The sequence below is a fragment of the Rhipicephalus sanguineus genome, chromosome 5, assembly GCF_013339695.2.
Source record: "Rhipicephalus sanguineus isolate Rsan-2018 chromosome 5, BIME_Rsan_1.4, whole genome shotgun sequence".
Lineage (NCBI taxonomy): Eukaryota > Metazoa > Arthropoda > Arachnida > Ixodida > Ixodidae > Rhipicephalus > Rhipicephalus sanguineus.
The window spans coordinates 192,061,895-192,081,375 of record NC_051180.1 but is presented as its reverse complement, the minus strand read 5'-3'; the positions used below and the strand labels follow the sequence as shown (position 1 = coordinate 192,081,375).

At 47.9% G+C, this 19,481-nt stretch overlaps 1 protein-coding gene across 2 annotated transcripts in view; it reads left to right on the top strand.

Moving 5' to 3' along the window:
• The window catches only part of LOC119395155 (nuclear factor related to kappa-B-binding protein), a 755,896-nt gene that overhangs the window by 697,061 nt on the left and 39,354 nt on the right, over positions 1 to 19,481 (top strand). For both annotated transcript variants that reach the window (XM_037662442.2, XM_049415825.1), the window contains exon 16: positions 9,196 to 9,269. In XM_037662442.2, the coding sequence (XP_037518370.2) occupies positions 9,196 to 9,269 (74 nt within the window). The remainder of the gene's footprint in view (positions 1 to 9,195; positions 9,270 to 19,481) is intronic.

Sequence of the window (19,481 nt, the reverse complement as noted above, 5' to 3'; positions counted from 1 at the left end):
AATTAAGTTGCTTACCTCAGCGGCAAAAACATAAGAACTACAGGCAGTAAGGCGATCAAAAGCATCTTTGTTTCCACTCGAATGTATGTACCTACAGATGCAACAGGTTCGGGAATATCCATTTGCAGTGCAAAATACGGGCTCCTTTGTGCTTTCTTTAAAAGTCGCGGACGGAGCTACGAATTTGCACAAGTATACTTTATAGTTATTTAGCATGCCGTTCAAAATACAAGTATTGCACGGCACTCGTTTTCTGTGATGCTCCAAAAGAAATGGCAGAAAATTAGCAAGCACTCCGCACAAATCCCTAAACAAACATATTACAGAGCAGTGCCAAAAGAACTTGTTTACAATGCGGCGTTCCTACGTCTGAACACTCAAAACACCTTGCATTGCATTATATCTAGATGTTCTCTAGGATATTGAACAACTAGCACTCGAAGCATAAGTGATATATAGTTACCTTCAAACGGCTACATCGCCGACAAGGCGCAGGCTTGCACAGCATTCCGCACACAATGGATCCACATATCTGTGTTGTCACAGGAAAAAACACTTGTCCGGCGTTCACCCATAAAGACTTCCAGAGATGAAACTGTCGAACACCTTATTCGACAAAATCTAAATTACGCACGCCGTGACTGCACATTCCTTTTGAAAAACAGCACAACTAAGCACCGCTTCCACGGACCACCACCACAGAACACTTCGACCACTCGGCAGCTAGCCCTCGTACACATGTGGTGTACGAAACTAGCATGGCTGTGTTTCTAAATTTTCTGCCTTTATTATCGAGCTTCTTTCTTTCATTAAATAGTGCGGAATTGGCAGGAAAAATTAATTCTTTTCAGTTTATTTTATGTGTAATCTTTATGTTTCATTACTTTACTGCTTCATTCGTTTGAGTGTATGAGATACGAAACTGATGTGACGGCTGTCGAGGTAGTTGGGGAGAGAGCAGAGAGAGTGTGGCGTGCGTCTGTGTCGGCAGCATCGTAGCAGCTTGTCGGCGGCAGCCTCGGAAATGGTAGCTCTCGGCTCTGCTCGATTTTTCTTTCTCGTACGTACGGAAGTAATCGCTGTGCTGCACACAAGCCAATCGAGCAGACATGCTCTCAGTGAGACAACGGCAATATTAACACCCCGACGTCAGTCGGGCCCGCTTCGCCTGCGGGTATCCGCGATGGACGTAAAAAGATTGACAACAGCTAATGACAGCAGTACTGATGCTAAAACAAGCCTACATTTGAGTGCACTGTGTTGCGGATTTGCGCAACGGAATAATCAACGATAATACACGTTTTTAAAAAATACATATCAGGTCAGGTAAGACTGTTTATATTATTGTAATGGGGTTAAAACAACGCGAAGAGGAGGATGGCGTCTAAACAAGAAAAGATAATTCCTTAGCAAACCATGAGACGCTATTTTCTTATTCTCTCATCGTCCTATCATCTGTGTTCATAACGGCCCCTTACAATACTAGGCCAATGATCAGGTACCCTTCTGTGAGTATGACACAAAAAACTCTTGGATAAAACCCATTCCCTCAAGTCCAGCAATGCTACGTCGTATACATTCGAGTTCATTTTTTTTTTTCGTTCACTGTGAAGAATCGTACAACCAGAGTAACTGGCCGCACTTCGAGTTAGCGTACAATTAGGACCATTTGCTTCCAATATATCTGGATATGGTTTCCAACTGAGACCAGCTGCCTCCAGTTCAACTGGTCATGGTTCCCGTTGGTGGCCAGTTGAGTTGTAACTGGGACCAGCTGCTAACTGGAACCAGTTGCAATTGGAATCAACTGGAACCAGTTGAGTTGTAACTGGGACCAGCTGCTAACTGGAACCAATTGCAACTGGAATCAACTAATCAACTGGGGCCAGTTGGCCTGCAACTGGGACCATTTGATCCCAGTTAACACCAGTTGAAACCAGTTGGATTCCCAGTTACACATTTTCACCTGGGCTGCGCCCTTTGAACGATGCGGTCCCCTCCCCCCACCCCCTCCGCTCTCCTGGCGTCCCTTCATGCTCCATACGAAAGACGGGCGGGGCGTTTCCTCTCTGTTTGATGAGCAATCGACGGCAGGCCCGCATGCGGGAAGATGTTATCTCATGCGCTCTCCGTGCGACGGAGACAGGCAGCTGGCTAGTTAAATCTCCGCTTCAGCCGCGTTCGTCGCCAGCGCTCGCGAGCTTTTACTCGCGGCTAGAATGCGCGTGGTGATGTTATTAATTTGGACTTTATACGAAAAATTACGGTAACGGCGACAGTAAAAATCCGCCGAGAGCGTCCATATAATTGCTATCACAATAAAAATTAAAAAGAAATTGAGGAGCCATTTCACTCTGTGAAGTGGATGATAAGTGAAGCTGTTTCGCGCCTATAGCACAGAGGTGACATCGTGGAGGACAGTTTCGTATGTAAGGCCAGGTTGTTAACGGCCAGGCTGTTAATGTTCAATACGCAATATTAATGCAAAAGCCTTAGATGCTTTATCAAACACGAAAATTGATCGTTGGCGGCGTCAATCGATTGATGCAAAAAATAATCATCATGTGATAGCATCATCATCATGTCATAGATCGTCAAAACTTGTGACATCATCATGGCGTCATATATCGTGATATCACGTCATCACATTACATCGTCGCTTTACACTGCTTCCGTGATCGGTGCGCCGATCATGGAGGTAGTGCAAAACCAGGTGAGGTGCAGAAAGCTTGCAGAGAGGGAGGGGGAGGATCAACTCGTCGATCGAGAGGAAAAAGAACCTGGCTTTCGCCTTGGAGTCGTCTTGGGGGAATGCATCAGCGACACTGTGACTCTTTATTGGCATTGAGGCACTGCCAACGTTACTAGAACAAACTCAGTTTAAAAGCTCCGCCGGAGAGGCGGTCCGCGTGGCGGTCGTGAAAACTAGTGGCGCTGCAGTCACGTCTAGCTCCCGCGGCTGGCGCTTGTTGTGATCGGCGCTGCCGATGTACGAACGCACGTGGGTTGCAGCGTTGTCTGCGCTTTGTTAGCTCGTCATTTTTGCGACTGTTCTTGACCAGGCTTAGCGTCTTGTGCGAAGACACGTGCATGATATACGAAGCGTAACGAGGGCGAACAGATTCACAGTGCGGTATGCCGACTTGCTTTGCGCCGGGCTGCAAGAGCGGCTACCGCAACGGCGACTCCGCTTCACGACACTTCTTCGGACCTCCAAAAGACCCTACGCCATTCAAGCTTTGCATCGCAAAGATAGAAAGCTTACCGCGAAATGCAAGGTCTGTGATGTTCATTTTGAGAGTGACGACATTGTAAAGCACTATCGTCGTGTCGTTGCGGGACAAGAAGTTTTGATCTCACGTGGAAAGTGGGAACTCGCGCCAGGTGCCGTGCCGCGCTTGTTCCCAGCACTTCCACCCCACATTTCAAAGCCAAAATATTCGGGGTTTAGGCGCAAATCCCCTCCAAAACGCACGGCGTCCTGCGAAAGCCCAGTGCCCAATTTGGAGGAGCCACCAGAAATAGAACAGCAAAACGAAAGGCAGGCGATTACCTATATACGCTACCGAGACTGAGAGTTGCATCACACTAACATTCGATCAGTTGTCAGCTGTCGCTATGCCTTCAAAGCAGTGGATTTTCGAGAGATTTTACGACGAGGTATTGAACAAGATGTGCGGAATATTTTACACTCGCCGGCTCGGGAACGGGCTGCTCAGCGGAAAAATGTGACACGGTACACATAAAAAGACGAGGACCAGCGCTGGTCCTTGTCTTTTCTATGTGTACCGTGTCACATTTTTTTGCGCTGAGCAGTTTAATTATGGAATACCAACTAGCCCAATCCCATACTTTGCTTCGGGAACGGAGACTTACTTGTGCAAAAGATAATTGTAGTTGACGAGCAGTTTAACTGCGTAGTGAACGGCTACAGCACGAAGCGCAAACGGCTGTCGTACAGTGTAAAGTGCTGCGGGCATGGAACATCTGCTCGGTGAAGTTGAAAAACTGAAGTTGAATACTGACGACCCTTCTAGCGACAGAGTACTCGCGAATAACTGCTCGGTGCTCACATCACGGCCGATCTGTTCGAATTGTTTAAGGCACCGTAGAAGGATGCGACGTAGAAAGATGAGACACCGACAATACAACTATCCGCTGAAAAAAATTGCTCAGAGACGACATCTATTCGATGTAATCGCACACTGAGAATCCATTTACCGAGTTCTCGTAAAATTTTCCGATTTTGGGTCAGTATCCCTTTAACCGTCGCGAAAACGTGTCTTGTAAACATTGCAAAGCATTGGTGATGTTTTTCGAGAAAGTTTTTTTCAATAAATTGTAGAAACATGAGTACTGTTTTTCTAGAACGTTTTTGTATCTCGAGTAAGTACGCTTCTTTGTGCACTATAAAGGCTTTTACAAACGTGTTGGGTTGTTCTTGGTCTAGATAAGACGGCAGCGGCTAAAATTGTGGTGGTAGTTATAAAAATTACTCTGAAAACCCTCATTCGCTTAGAAACTCCTATGCTTGGAAGTTAAGCGCAATGTAGACAGCTCAAATATTGTCACAGGGTCGTGACGTCGACGAAGGCAGCAGTCAGCAGGTCCGAGATGAAACTCTTTATTTGGCCGAACTTGTGGCCAGGAAACTGAAAGTCAAACTACAGCAATACACTGATAGCGGCGAACAGAGCGTCGACCGTCGATCAACTGACAAGTGGTCAAGCGCGTCGGCTTTTTACAGGCGCTATCGAACTTTCCAGCGATATCGCTGGCGGCGGCGTTATCTCTCGACAAAGCTGGAACATTCGCGTGCAGCGCGCAATCTTACCAAAACGATCTATTACAATCGCGAAGCTTCTCGAACACTGCTTCGCGGACAGCGTCGAGCGTTGATAACCGTCCTTGCTGGTCAAACCCGAATACATCAAAATAAAACAAGAAGTGGGCGTGGCAATATAGACCGAACATTGATTCTTAGCCAATCAATGAACAACGCACGCGGGCCAATGCATACAGACGACCTTATGTATATCCACCTAAGTATCCACCTAACTAGTACAGCCCCGCCACGGCGGTCTAGTGGTTATGGCGCTCGACTGCTGACCCGAAGGTCGCGGGATCGAATCCCGGCCGCGGTGGCTGCATTTTCGATGGAGGCGAAAATGTTTGAGGCCCGTGTACTTAGATTTGGGTGCACGTTAAAGAACCCCAGGTGGTCGAAATTTCCGGAGCCCTCCACTACGGTGTCTCTCATCATATCTTGGTTTTGGGACGTTAAACCCCAGATATTATTATTATTACCTAACTAGTACAATAAGAAAGTTGCCGCGCAGTTTCCATGAGCAACTGCGCGGCGGACCGCATCGTTATGCCGTGGCAGCAGACGACGCGCCGATAGTGGCGCAAGACGGAACTGCAGCGCCGCTAGTTCTCGCGACCGCCGTTCGGACCACCCTCCTCCGCTGGCGGAGATACGGAGCTTTGAAACTGAGTTTGTTCTAGTAACGTTGGGCACTGCTGTACATCACGGCGTTTGTCTACCACGTCTGCTGATAACCACATCGATGTATTGGGAGTGTTATTTCATAAAGTGCAATTTTATTGATCCGGTGTTCTGTTTATTTGCTAGTGTCGAAAATAATCGCCAAAGAGGTTAATCCAGAACACTCAACTGCATGAGCCCTTATTTTTTCATTAGCGAGTGAAGTATGGAGTTCTCCTGAGATGATTTTTTCCATGAGATTTGCAATGAATTGAAATATTTCAAGCCTTCATAAGAGCCCCAAAATAATATCCAGGTGCTTGAATGTTGATGCAATACGCTTCTGTAGTGCACTCCAGGATGTAAAATTTGCTGCTCCAGAGTGCTCCCAGATGCAAAATTATCTGCTCCAAAGTGCTACAAGATGAAAATTTTTGCTGCTCCAAAGTGCTCCAAAACGGAAATTTTGCTGCTCCTAAAATTGCTCCAAATCAGAAGTCCTCGGTAGCATCACTGTAAATAGCAGGTCACGCATCCTATATATGTAGCAGAATATATGTTTCATTAGCATGGCATATACCAGATTGTACACGCATGCATGTATGACAATCTCGCGTTATGGCGAACTAGATGTCACGACATGAATGACTTCATTAGCCTCAATGACAAAGAAGACGATGTATGCAGCTCTTTGCTGGCTGCTTCGCATTACATCAATTCCCACACTGCTTGGGATCTGCCAATTTTTTTTTCCCCTTGGTGCCTACACGACTTCCTAATCGCGGCTCCGAGGCTCGACGTAGCGATGCCCTTCTTCACTATTTTCGAATGCCCCGACTTATAATTAAGGAGTGGTTTTACAGATTTGGGGTTACATGCCCAACAAGGGTGGTTGTTAGAAAAGGTTACCTTTAGGTCTAGGAACTGTATTGCATGTTGTGACGGTTTTTTGCCGGTGAACTTAAGCCGCCTTCCAGTGTTTCAAAAGACCTCGAGAATCTTATCGACATTCAAGGATGCTTCATATTTAGACACTACAATTAAGTAATCATCCACGTATCGTGCGACACGAACAACATTCCCTTCAAGCTTCTTGGCTAGGCTTGAGTCGACTTTTCCTAGGAAAATGTCGCTCAGTACCGGTGCGCCATGGACCCAAAGCATACCCCGGCTTTTTGGACCATCGATTTTCCTTCCCACACAATGAAGGTCGATTGCAAATAACTCTAAAAACGTCTCCACATTCAGACCACACTCATTTTGAAATTTTTGCTGATCGTTGTTTTCTGTAATGCATTCCTTCACGCAATTCTTAGCTCCCGCTGTGGAAGGGAATAATACAAATCTACAGCATCAACACTGAATGCAGTACACCCGTCAAACTTTCCACGGTGTAAATCTTCAACAATTACCTCCGTGTTCCTTATTATGAAGGGATCTTGCACTACTAATTTTTCTAGTTGCTTCTGCAGAAAGGTTAAAACAACTACCTGCCACATGCCATTCTCAGAAACAATAGTGCGAAAAGTCTGCTCCGGTTTGTGGGTCTTTATTCAGAAAAACAGTTCCAAGCATAACCCTCGAGCTTTCGCTACACTTCTAGACAGGCCTTCCAGGTTCAATTCCTGCAAAAAGTCCTTAATTATAAGTCGGGGCATTCGAAAATAGTGAAGAAGGGCATCGCTACGTCGAGCCTTGGAGCCGCGATTAGGAAGTCGTGTAGGCACCAGGGAGAAAAAAAGCTTTTCTGAGCAGGTGGGTCGCCTTCAGGCAGCCGGTTTCCCGACTCATGTAATCATTTCCGTCTGCGAAGGACTAGTGCGTCAGATTAAGAAGGGACAAAAAAGTGTAAAAAAAGAGCGGTCAAAAAAATGTGGCACCATGCCCTACAAGCACAGAATGGCACATGGGTTAAAAAATGTGGCGTCACGTTACGATGTTCAGGTACTATTTTCAGCCAAAAATAAGTTGGGAAAATTGTGCCCAATAGTGAACAAAAAGCATGATAAACTGAGGTCTAGCCAAATTAAATGTGGTGTGAAGCACAGGGACGCAGAAATGCCCTGTGCACAAGGGGTAGTGTACAAAATACCCTTAACCTGTAAAAAAGTGTACATCGGGCAAACGGGGTGCTGCCTCTATGTACGCCTGAAAGAACATTCTGGAACCTTCAAGACCTGCACGTATGTCAATCTGCCTGCGCACTGCAACACGTGTGGGTGCAAGCCATTGTTCAGTGATACGACTGTGCTTTTTAGACACTGATCAAATGACACAGGACCTTGCGGAAGCTTTCTACATTAAAGGGCCCCTCACCAGGTTTGACAATTTTGAGCTGACGAGCGCAATGCATGCACTGGGCGTTCACGATTACGTCTGCCAAAATTTGCAACGCTACGCGCCACGTAAATGGGTCAAATTTCAAGGTGAACGCCGCTTGCCCTTCTTCTCGCGGCCGCGCGTCCAGAGAATGAGGGGATGACGTACATGAGAGAACGGCCCTACGTAGATGGTAGTGCTGTGACATCGCTCCTCTACGTAGACGACTGTGCTCTGACGTCGCTAACAGTAGCACGTGACACTGCGATAATTATTTGACACGACATGTAGTTGGTGTAATTTCTTGCTTGATTGGATAAATAAAACTTGAGAGCAATAACAAAAAACACACAAACGGAATGTGTGCGTTTTCTGTTTTAATTTTTACTGCAAATCGCAGCGAGATTCGAGACTAATCTACCTCTGTTTCGCATGCGTTCGTGTTCTCGCGCTTTGCGCATCGTGCAGACGCCACCCTTTACAACGAAACTAATTTTCTACCGCGTTCCAGCGCTCATTAGGCTCATTTATCCTCCTGCGTCTAACTAGATGTTCATGCCGCACACCGCTAGTTTCGCGTCCGTAAAAATGTTGCAGCTTTCGTGCTCAGTAATAGGTTGAAAAGCCAAGTGATCGGCGAGGATGCATTCGGCATAGCTTGCAGAGATGAAGCTCAAAGAACGCCGCCACAACACCGCTCGCGTCTCGGGGGCTGGGGCTCGGGCACGTCATGCGCTCGTGACATTTTGTGCGCATGACGTGTTCATGCGTATGCGTTATGTGATCCTCCTGCTCGCGTGCCGAAGAGGGCAGGGAAGGGATTTGGCTTGCGAAGGCTACGCTGGGCGAGCGGCAAGGGTTTGCAGCTCGCCTCCTCGCATCATGGTTTCGCGCCGCTACAAATTATTGTTTTTCTCAGCTTCTAACCGACCGATTAGAAATATTCTTGTCGCATAATGCTCTTAATTGGGCTCGCAACAACTTGCAATGTCTAACTAAAATTCGTTAGGTCACCTGGTGAGGGGCCCTTTAAAAAAGAGGGAGAGTCCTGCGTCAGCCAAACATCGGTTTCTTTACACGAAAAAGAACTAAACTTAATCAGTGGTATGTTTGTTTGATCTTATGTCGCTCCTACGCAGTCTCTTCATGGTATAAAAGCTTTTTCTATTTTGCCTAGTTATGGTCCCTTGCCAGCTCCTCTGCACATGTTCTTTATGCTTATCGTTTGGGTATAAATAATCTGCATATGCCAATAAATCATAGTTGAGAGCAGCGCTTGTTCTGTGTATCCTTTTCTTCGTCCCATCCATCTGCACGCTCTTTTTGCCCATTTTGAGCATTGTGGGCACTCAACTGCAGCCTCATTCTCAGTGAGTTGTCCTTTGCAGAAAAGATCCACCAGGCACAGGCGGCTGCAGCCAAAGCCAAGAAGGCAATCCAGAAGAACAAGCTTCCGCGCCTGGTGAGCATCATGGGTTGCCACTGTGAGGGTTTTCACTCTATCAAGTGGGTTTTAGTGGCACTGTGAGCAGGTGTGGTGTGGAACGAGTAAAGTCCAAACCTGACATGCACGAAAATCCACACTATGGCAATGAGCAACACTACAGGCGATGAAAGTGGCCGTCACGCAACAGATAGCTTGGTCGATAAGTTGGTTTTGCAAATCTAGAAACTGTCACTTGTCATGCAGAAATTGTGGTACTGACTACCCAAAAGCAAGAAGCCGGAACAGGATGTACATGATTGACACACTGCTGGCACAGCACAGAAAAAAGAAATAACCAAATGTTCACACGCACATCAGAAAAAAAAAGTTTGTGCAATAAGCAATAATTCCAGACATATTATCTCGCTTTGTACAACAAAACATATATCACATTACATTAGACACTACTGGCACTGTGCCAAGTTTAGTAGGTACCCATGTTTCTAGAACGAATTCAGTTTCACAGCTCCACTCTTGAGTTGTCACAAATGGCTGAAAGTGAACTGATGGCACTGCTGTTCCATTTTTCTTTACCTGTTGCCGTGAGCTGAGATGTAAGGCGTAGCCACTCGCAACGCATACCACATTTCTCCATGCTCGCTTGCTTCCTTGCGTGATTGTTTGCGAATGGTGATAGCTTGGAAAGAAGTTCTTTCAATTTCACGTGTGTGATAGGAGACGCAGCTTAAAAATGTCATCTTGGTTTGCACTGGGTTGCACGAGCATCTAAAAGGGAAACTGATCACCACTTCATTGTGCCACCTGCAAGAAATGTCATTCTAAATTCTCATCCCGAAACACTCGGAAAGATGGGAACCAATTTCGCTCGAAGTTGCCTAACGGAGCTTAGGGAATTCAAGTCAGGCTGCCTTCATCAGCTGGTATTCAAGTTGTACACCTTTGTCAAGAAAGCAGAAAACATAATTCGCGAGGTACATGGCAGTCACCCTGTGTTTTGCGACTTGTTTTGGGTCATATCAAGGCAACTAGAGGAAGCTTCTTTTCCTGTTGTCGGCTATGCGGCTCACTTTCAGGAGATTGTGGTGGGCAGGTTCGAGCCGAAGCGGCCGAGGAGGCACGCCGAAGCCCAAGAGCCCCGAAATCAACACACACGCTCCAAGTGCCCAGCAGAAGTGACCCAGTTTATTTGCAACACACCTTTTTATACTACATCCTAGAGAGCGCCTCATATCCGGCTTGGCACTTGTGCCCTATACAATCCGCCCCCCCCCCTTTTTGTGAAAATGACAAAGCAACACCTCACTCTCAGGTATATAACATAATAACGAATGCCTCACGTCATTCGTTTGTTCAGCCGCACAAGTTCAGCCACACCCCTGTCCTAACGCAACGTCCAAACCGAGTGCGCACAACCGACACAGGCGGTCTTGAGGGAGTAGCCGGGGCAACCAGTGGCAACACAACTGGTAGAGGAGTAAATGCCCTGGCAGTTGGACTGCTGCACACAGACTATGGGTGAGTTGGAGTCTGTAGCGGGCTTTGGGATCCTTGTGGCAGTGGACTGGAGCTGCCGAGGTCACAACCACCTTGTGACGGAGACTGCTGCAGAACCAGGTGTCTCCGGTTGCAGACGAGAGCACCTGCATCTGTCTGGAACACATAGGAGCATGGACACTGTGCTGGGCTAAGAACTGTGCCAGCACATTCTGTGTCGCGAGTCCACTCTCTCCCAGGGGATGCAAACCCTGTAGAGAAGCCTTGGGACATGGTAATGGGTTACCCTCTCCAGCGCCTTCTAGTGGGTCGTCGTCTTTGGTTGCTTGAAAGAAGAACGCCGCTCGTGCAGAGAGTTCGTGCCTAGCCGTGACTGTCGCCATTACTCATTGTCGTTGAGTGCTGTCTATTAAACACCTTAACAATTTGGTGGAGAGTGCTCTGCTCCCATTCAATGCCCCTGGAGCTCCGATCCCGTACCCTGCCATCTACCATGCCTCAAGACGCCGCCCAGCAAACGCCTCCTCTCGCAACGAGCACATGTCCCGGTGTCCCCCGTATACGCGATCCACCTATCTTCACTGGCGCCGATAGCACCGACGTGGAGGACTGGCTCGCTATTTACGAGCGCGTCAGCATCCCCAACAAATGGGACGAAGGCAAGTTAAGCAACTTGGTATTCTACCTCGCGGGCGTAGCAAGCTTGTGGTACAACAACCACGCGTCCGATTTTGCGACTTGGTCCGATTTCAAGACCGCCGTCATCAGCGTTTTTGGCCGCCCAGCAGTTCGTAAGCTGCAAGCCGAACAGCGCTTACGTGAATGATCTCAGCAGGCCGGTGAATCTTTCACAAGTTATATCGAAGACGTCCTCGACTTGTGTAAGAAGGCCAACGGAACCATGTCTGAGTCTGACAAGATCCGGAACGTAATGAAAGGCATTGACGACGATGCCTTCACCATGCTGCTCGCCAAAAACCCTGGCACAGTGGCCGAGGTCATAACGCTGTGCCAGAGCTACGAGGAGCTCCGCCGGCAGCGTTCCATGACCCGTCGCTCCCCATCACGCGACGCAGAGCTTGCTGGCTTGGCGGCAATATCTGACCAGGCCGCGTTGCTGGCAGAAGTCAAGTCATTCGTGCGCGAGGAAATTGCACGCCAGGTCTCCCTCCTCGCCTTTGCCCACCCGCCGCACGTTCAACAGTCGTCGACCACCCTTCTTCCTCCTCTCCGCCGAGCGATTGAGCAGGAAATTGCGGAGGTCATGCCTGAGTACCACCCGCAACCTCCGGCTCCTGCGCCCCAGAGTTACGATAAGTACGATAGAACGATAAGAACGATAAGTACGCACATTTAGTTGCGCATGTCATTAAATGCACAGGATGTGTGGCCCGGTTTGAAGGGACCATGATTCTTGGTAGGAGCGAAGACAAGACTGCACGTGTCAGTTTAGAAGCCTATCATATTAAGAAACTTGATAACAAGTGTGTTAGCGCCCCATCTCTTGCCCTCCGTGACTGTGAGTTTTATCTTCTAGATGCGGCTGTCGGATCTTAGGTCACGTTTTCCTGCGGTTTTCTTTGGTTGGCTGTTATGCGTTGTTGGCGCTGCGGGTTGTTAATCTTTGTTATCCATCCCTCTATTTCTTCTTTTTCTTTTTCATGCTTCAGTTTGGCGTATATAAGGTGTCTCATTTTGCTATTAAAACCAGTTGTCAGTCAGCGCTTTTGTGTCTGTGTCGTCTCTCTTGTGGGTGTGTGTTCGCGCTGTTACCCCCTTAATTTTGGAAGTGAGCTAATCGCTTCCTACCCGCATCCCATTCTGTGCCTTCAGGCAGAACTGAAAGATATTTGAATGATCACCTGCATGAACATGCCAGCAATGTTGAAAATGGAAGGGAGGATTTTCTAGCCATGCCTTAGGATCCTTTAGCCAGTTACAGTAATACCATACGTAAATACAGTACAGTATTACCGTGCCATTCCTCCTTTCTCACTCATTATGCTTTATCCGCTCCCAGTTCCAGTGGCAGTGCGTCCCCCGAGTGACAGGTTCCTCGTTAACAATGCAGAGGCTGAGAGGCAACAATGAGGCGTGACAAGCCCATAGCAGTTTTTGTAAAAAGCATTTTTGGTGTTATTGTTCCTTCACTGGATTTAGGAGCGGCAAAAACACAACGAACGAAAAAGGATGAGCAGTACGGTATTACCGTAACTTTCTCAAAGACCCTGTTGTAGCGTATGCGGCTGCTCCCTTGTGTGTGGATCAGATAAAGGGGATTTTTTTTCGCACGTGGACAACCGCACTGACATGATTGTGGAAGCAGTTCGCATGGTACGTGATGGATGGTCATGCAAGCCATGTTGATGCCTATCCCAAATGGAATTAGCATTCCTGGAAGATGCCAGTGCAGCCAAACGGCACAATGGGGTATTTTTGTATGTGTCATTTCGCATTTCTTGTTTTGTTGTTTCTTATTCTCTCTGCTATTTCTATTTCTGTAGGAAACAATAAACCTTCAGTTGGAACTAAGCACTCGTCTTCGTCGTTGATGTGTCCCCCTGTCCTGCTTCGCATTATGCCACTTTAGCAAAAATGCACAACCAACTAGCCCAAACCGCTATTCAGCTAAATAGAAGGTCGTTGGAATAAGCGTGGCATTACCGCGGCAGCAAGGAAGCAGCCATCTGAGACAGGCACTCCCCGCTGTGTTAGGAGTCTGTACTGGTATCGAATTCTGGCTTTTCGTTGTAGTGTACTCCAAAAGAGGGCAACACAGGTCACCACCAGTGGCCATAATAAACGAGGAGATTGGCGGTGTTGTGAATTATTTTGCGCAAGCGTCCGAGAGCAAGTGAGCGCTCTTTTACGACCGAAACTTTTACGTTTGGCGCAAGAGCCAAAGATGGAGTGGCCGCATAGCTTCCTTCCGATAATTTCACAGAAAATCGGATAAGCTTTGTAACTGAGCTGACCAGAGAAGGGGGCTCGCACTGATGAAACGGACAGCACTTTCTTGGCGGAAAGAAAACAGCGCAAAAGACGGGGCACAAAAAAAAAAGAAAACACAAATAATAGTGCTGACTTTCTTTTATTTATCAACACCACACAATAATACTTGCGCAGTGCAAAATGCAGGAAAGAAGGAACAATGATAAACCAAGATAGTATGAACAAACTACAGCATCATCACCGTGAACCATGCACATTGCGCGTACAGCCATCTGATACATAATGAATTTCCTTGCCTGTCAATTCTGAAGGCTTGCTAACGCACACGCTCTCCAGCTTAGCCATTTCCAAAGTCTCCATAATTTCTCATGTCAGCTGGTCCTGATGACGCTTGACAAACACACAGTGCTAATACTCGGGAATGCAGCCACAGTTGCGGCAGTAGATACCAAGGTGGCCAGATGCTGCCGAAGAAATGCTGTAAGCGTGTTCTTTCAGACGCTCGTTGAGACACTGGCCCATTTATCCAATGTATCGCTTGCCACAAGACAGTGGTAGGGAATACACCACGCCTTCAGCACATGGAACGAACTTATTCCGATGCTTGGTTCTGCAAGCGCGGGTTTCCCGAGCATCGGGGTTGACGGCCCTACACAAGCTAGCCAACGTCTCGGGGGGGCTGAGAATACGACATCTACCTGGCATCTGCCGGCTACTCTCTTCAGGCTATGGGCCACACCGTGGACGTATGGAATGACGACAAAACTTCTTTTGTCTGGTCCATTTCTACGAGTTTGAGCGAGTGTCTCTGGGCTCATTTTTATTTCCTTCTCTGTAGTCGAGCTCTTGCCTTCTATCTTTTTCTCTGTTCATCTCTTGCTTTGTAATTCTGTGTCTTTTATTCTTTTTCCCTCTTTCTTCCCTTTCTTATCTTTCTTTTTCTTTCTTTCAATGTCTTTGTTTCTCTCTTTGTACTCGTTCTCCCACCTCATAACCCTCACATCTCTCCTCCTCACCCTCACTTCCCTTTCCCACCACCTTGCTGTACTATACAGTCAACTGCCGATGTTTGGGACTCCCGATTCCAACGCTTCCGCGGCACCGTCACAATCCCCATAGACGTCAATGTATAAGAACGTCTGAAATTTCAGACACTGAAACTATTCGGCGTCTGATTTTTCTCTTGAAGACCCACCTCTGCCACGTCTATCATCTCGTAGGTTCGAACCAGCGCTTTCGCGAGTCGATCTGTTTGCGACAGTAGCAGAGTTCGAAAGTCAGCTTTGTCGCAATGCCGAAGTGTTTTGGGGTGAAGCAAACCAGAAATTCAAAGGAGCCACTATCATAGCACCGCGTGGCAATGTCTTTACGGATAAGCAGCGGAAATGCACGGAGGCGTGATGGCGGCAGGTGGCAAACGCGCCAGTACGGCTTAATCGCTGACAACCCTTACGATAAGCATCTTCAGTTAACTGCTCGGTAGTGCATGTGGCCTAGCACATTTGCATGCCTACTGCATGAATTTAATAGGCGAGAACCCAAACGTGCTGCGCCGCCATTCATGCTGCCTCTTTGTGCGAGACTGCTAAGTGCACTACAGAGACGCGTTGCATTCACAAACGAAACCCACTCGCCATTGCTGCGGCCATGTGCGGTCAGGAACCCTTTCGTGATAAATGCGTGCATATGGAGAGCAACAGTACAGTGACGGTGTCAGCTTAGTTGGCGATGTGCTGCACCCAACTAGAACCGATTGGCTTCACACGGCAGCAAATGCTGCGTATTGGTGGAGATTCGGCGATGTGTGTACATGCGTTTACGCACGCACACGCATCGGGTAAAGCTGGACAAGTCGTCCGCTCTTCTACCGCAGTCTGTGTTTTGCGTCATCGTTTCCAAACGCTCCATGCGACAGAGCTGTAATCTATTCCGCGCTTTGCTGGTATCAGCGGCGCTCGTCACAAAATGCAAATTTGCAAGTGTCGGTTGGCACGTAGTTTAGTGGGGTTCGTGGCAGGTACCGAATGTATTAGCGAGAGCCTGGGCGCTCACCGAAATGCCTGATAAGTGTACTGGGAGGCATTAAACCCGTTTTGGACATGGCTGTAGCGATTTGACAGCTTGAGCGGAATAAAAAGACATGAATTCGTTTTTTGGACTGCCCGATTTTTCGGACGATTTCGCGGTTCCTAGGGAGTCCGACAAATCAGACATTGACTGTAGTGTGCAAAACTATTGGCATCTTCAGCTGGCGGCACTGGTGGCGTTTTCTGTGCACTTGTGCAGGGTCGTACGTTTGTCTGGGCACCACGCGTGCAATGCCGCACGTTCGGTTGGGCTAGCCACGAACACGAGTGCACGCCACCGCGCTACCGTGGAGATTGACGGTGGAGCATGGTGCAATCCCATCTTTCATCGGGCGCTGGCAGATGATGCGGCAGGATCAGTGCAGGTGTAATTTACACCTAGTGCTGCTTCAGAACACGACCGGACTGGATGGAAAATGTGCATGAGCTGTATTTGTCCGGCTGTGCTCGCACAAGGCTACTTTTGCTGTCGGCATTTTACTGGATGGTGAAGGCGATGCAAAAATTACCAGAGCCTTTGTCGGGTGTTCGCAAAACTCATGCAGCACAAGCACCTGGAGCACAGGCAACCACACACACTCATACAGAGATCCAATCCTCCAATCCAATCCTCCAATCGTCTGGTTTTCCGTCGTTCGCGCTCTTATTCCCTGTACAAATCGAGCATTGCAAATTTTTATCTGCTGAATTTCGACTGCTGTGTGCGTCTTGCAGACGGCACTGCTATCGCAGATCCGAGTTTGGTGGCTCACACATTCGGCTAGCCCGTAGCGGGGCCTGAAACTCAGGCAGTGTGTGACGCAACTTCCTTTCTACCACCACGGTGCCAGTGCAGCTTGGACGAAGATGCCATAAGCTCTGCTTTGCTTTGCCAGCATGCCTGGATAGCTGAGTGGCTAGGATGCTCGCCTTCGAACCGTGGGTATGCAAGTTCGAATCTCGCCTTGAGAAAACGTTTTTTTGCTAAGAAATGCTCTTTTTCTTTCTTTCCATTTCCCTGTTTCACTCTCTCTGTACTCGTTCTCTCACCCATCAAGTTATTGCATCCCTCGCCATACAAATCGGCACACGTCTTCTGGCGGCAAAGCAGAAGAGAAAGAAGAGGAAGGCGATGAAGAGCAGGGTGAAGATCGCACGGGCCGGTTTATGATAATGATAATGTTCTATCTATGTCACACGGCCAACCTCAACCTTAAAAGCTGTGCTGTGATAAACATCTCTTTAAAATGATTTACGGTCACTGACCAAGTCGGATGAGATGATCTGACGTTTCGGAACTGCATACGGGTTCCTTGTTCACTGAGCAGGACTCGAAGTCGTCAGTTATATAGGCAGAACGTGACGCCTCTTTACTTTTTATCTCCCAACCTCACTGTACGTCTTACTCACTGCTGCCCTAAGTCTTCCTGGCTGGAAGGCGGGGCACTCGGGTCCTCACAGTGTCCAATGAGGCCATTCAGCAAAGCTTGGCACTCATCCCACTCGCTACATCCAGTGGTGCAGTGGGGGTTAAATGACCTTGGAAGGACGTTCTTGAAAGTGAGCGTGACCTTGTTGAGTGTGACGACAAAAGCCCATATTTATCATCTTCGCACTCCCGAGAGTAGAAGAGAAATTTTACAGTGACCCGATGAACGGGCGACATTCATGAAAAATAACAGCCCGTCAATAGGAGGAGCATTCTAATGCTTTGTTTCAAGAAGAGTTGTTATGACCTCAAGAGCAGCAAAGTAAGGTGTGTAATTTTCTAAGGTAGAGCAAACATATTGTGAGAAGGGGTAGTGAGGATCGCGCCCCTGCACAGCCTCTCTAGCACTGCCAAAATCCCTTCTGCGCTGCTGCAAACGTACATGAACACCCCCCCCCCCTTTTTAGATGACGCTGAGGCTTGATACTGCTTGATACTGGTATTTAAGTTGGACGAAACAAAAAGCAATGTGACATTACGTTTTTTTTACAGTTTTCATAGCAATGAAAGCTCAATCATTCTAGCTCCCTCGTATTGGGTCGGGTACTTGAAACTGGCAATAGTAATTACAGCATAACCTTCAGTGTTCACAATTATCTTTCCATTTCCAAACATTTACTGGTCGTGCAAATACGTTTCACCTGAGTCTTTTTTAAAATAACCCTGGCTCCTCTCTCTCACATTTCAAGCAAGCACTTCAATGTGCCGTATGCGATGAGAGAAGGAAAACACGCAAGGAATGCGTCTTCCCTTTCTCGCCCTGTTCCCTTCACATACTGCAAGTTGTGCAATACACCCTCCTCACCCTAAAGTAGGCTCCTCGATTCCCCCCTGGTGCATGTGCACCCGAGACCCCGGCGCGTTCCTGACCATGGTGCCTGAATCTGCGCGGGAGGCATTGTGCTAGTTTGTACACATCTCCCATATTCACGTACCATCCTCTCGATGTCGGCATCTAGCCCTGGATAGCAAAAATGGTTTGGTGAGGTTTTTCATTGCAGCCATTCCTGGATGTGTTTCATGCAGGAGCCTCAAAAGACTTCGCTGCCATTGACAGCACAAGTATAGACCTTACGCAAAATCTGCTGCCATCCAGCAGCTGCCGTGTGCACTTCCGCCAAGTTGAAGGCTAAGTGCGCTTAGCATGTGCACACAGCCATACACGGAGCTTACATATCAATGTGTGGCGGCTGATAAGAACGACAATACCGGCATATTTTCAGGTGCCATGTTGCTCAGATTGAAGAAATTGGGATGCTGAAAAAAGGTTTGGAGGAAACTAACCTCCCTGTTATTAGATTTCCTCGCGGCCGACGAAAAGCAGCAGGTCATTCTGTTGCTTCGGCTACTGCTTATGACCAACGCCGTGTTTGCATTCGCCGTTCTTAATACATGCGGTATTTGACAGCATTGGTGCTCATCAGGGAACACTCTTTCGTTTCATGCCGGAAGGAGACAGTTTGTAGGCACAGACAAACTGGTTTTGTGCACGAGCTTCAACGCTGCATCGCGGCTACTCGCGCATGCCTGCACTGCTGTTGATGTCATTACCTTGTTACACTGCGATAACAATTACATGTTCGCTCGTGCGCATCATTCAGTGATTACACTCCTGCGCCAAAGTGCGCCAAATTGTATTTACTGCGTCATCCTGATAATATTGACGAAAATTATTGCGCCAAACTGCACCAAAGTCTTGGGTTTAGGGGCATCTATCACCGGCAATCGCACCGCCGGCGCGTCAGAACATGTGCAGCTTGATCTTGGGGCTGCCAAAGTCGCAACCATGGACCAAGAATTATTCTGCTGAATGGCCACGGTGCATGACATAGTGACTTACTCGGGAGTCCCGAGTAAGCCATGATGCCATGCACGGTGCCGACGCAGCTTCTGTTCTGCAAGTTGGCTCGACAGCAAAACGCGCTCGCCGCAGAGGCTTGTGATGTCTAGGCCTATCAGTAGCGAGAAAGTGCGACGGCGATTCATCGGCGGACGTCGTCTGTTCCAGAAACACTGCTGATAGCTCGTTTCAAGCGTCACACAGCATGCAAGAAAAGCAATGTTCAGCTGAAATGTCTGTCACTTCTATTTCTGGACATCGCGGAATGAAATGTGGGATCACTAGCAGTAGATATATGGAACAATATCGAATTTTCCTTGCTTCGCATTTATGGAAGAGCACGCGAACGATGGGAACGCGTTGACACTTTTACACAGATATACTTT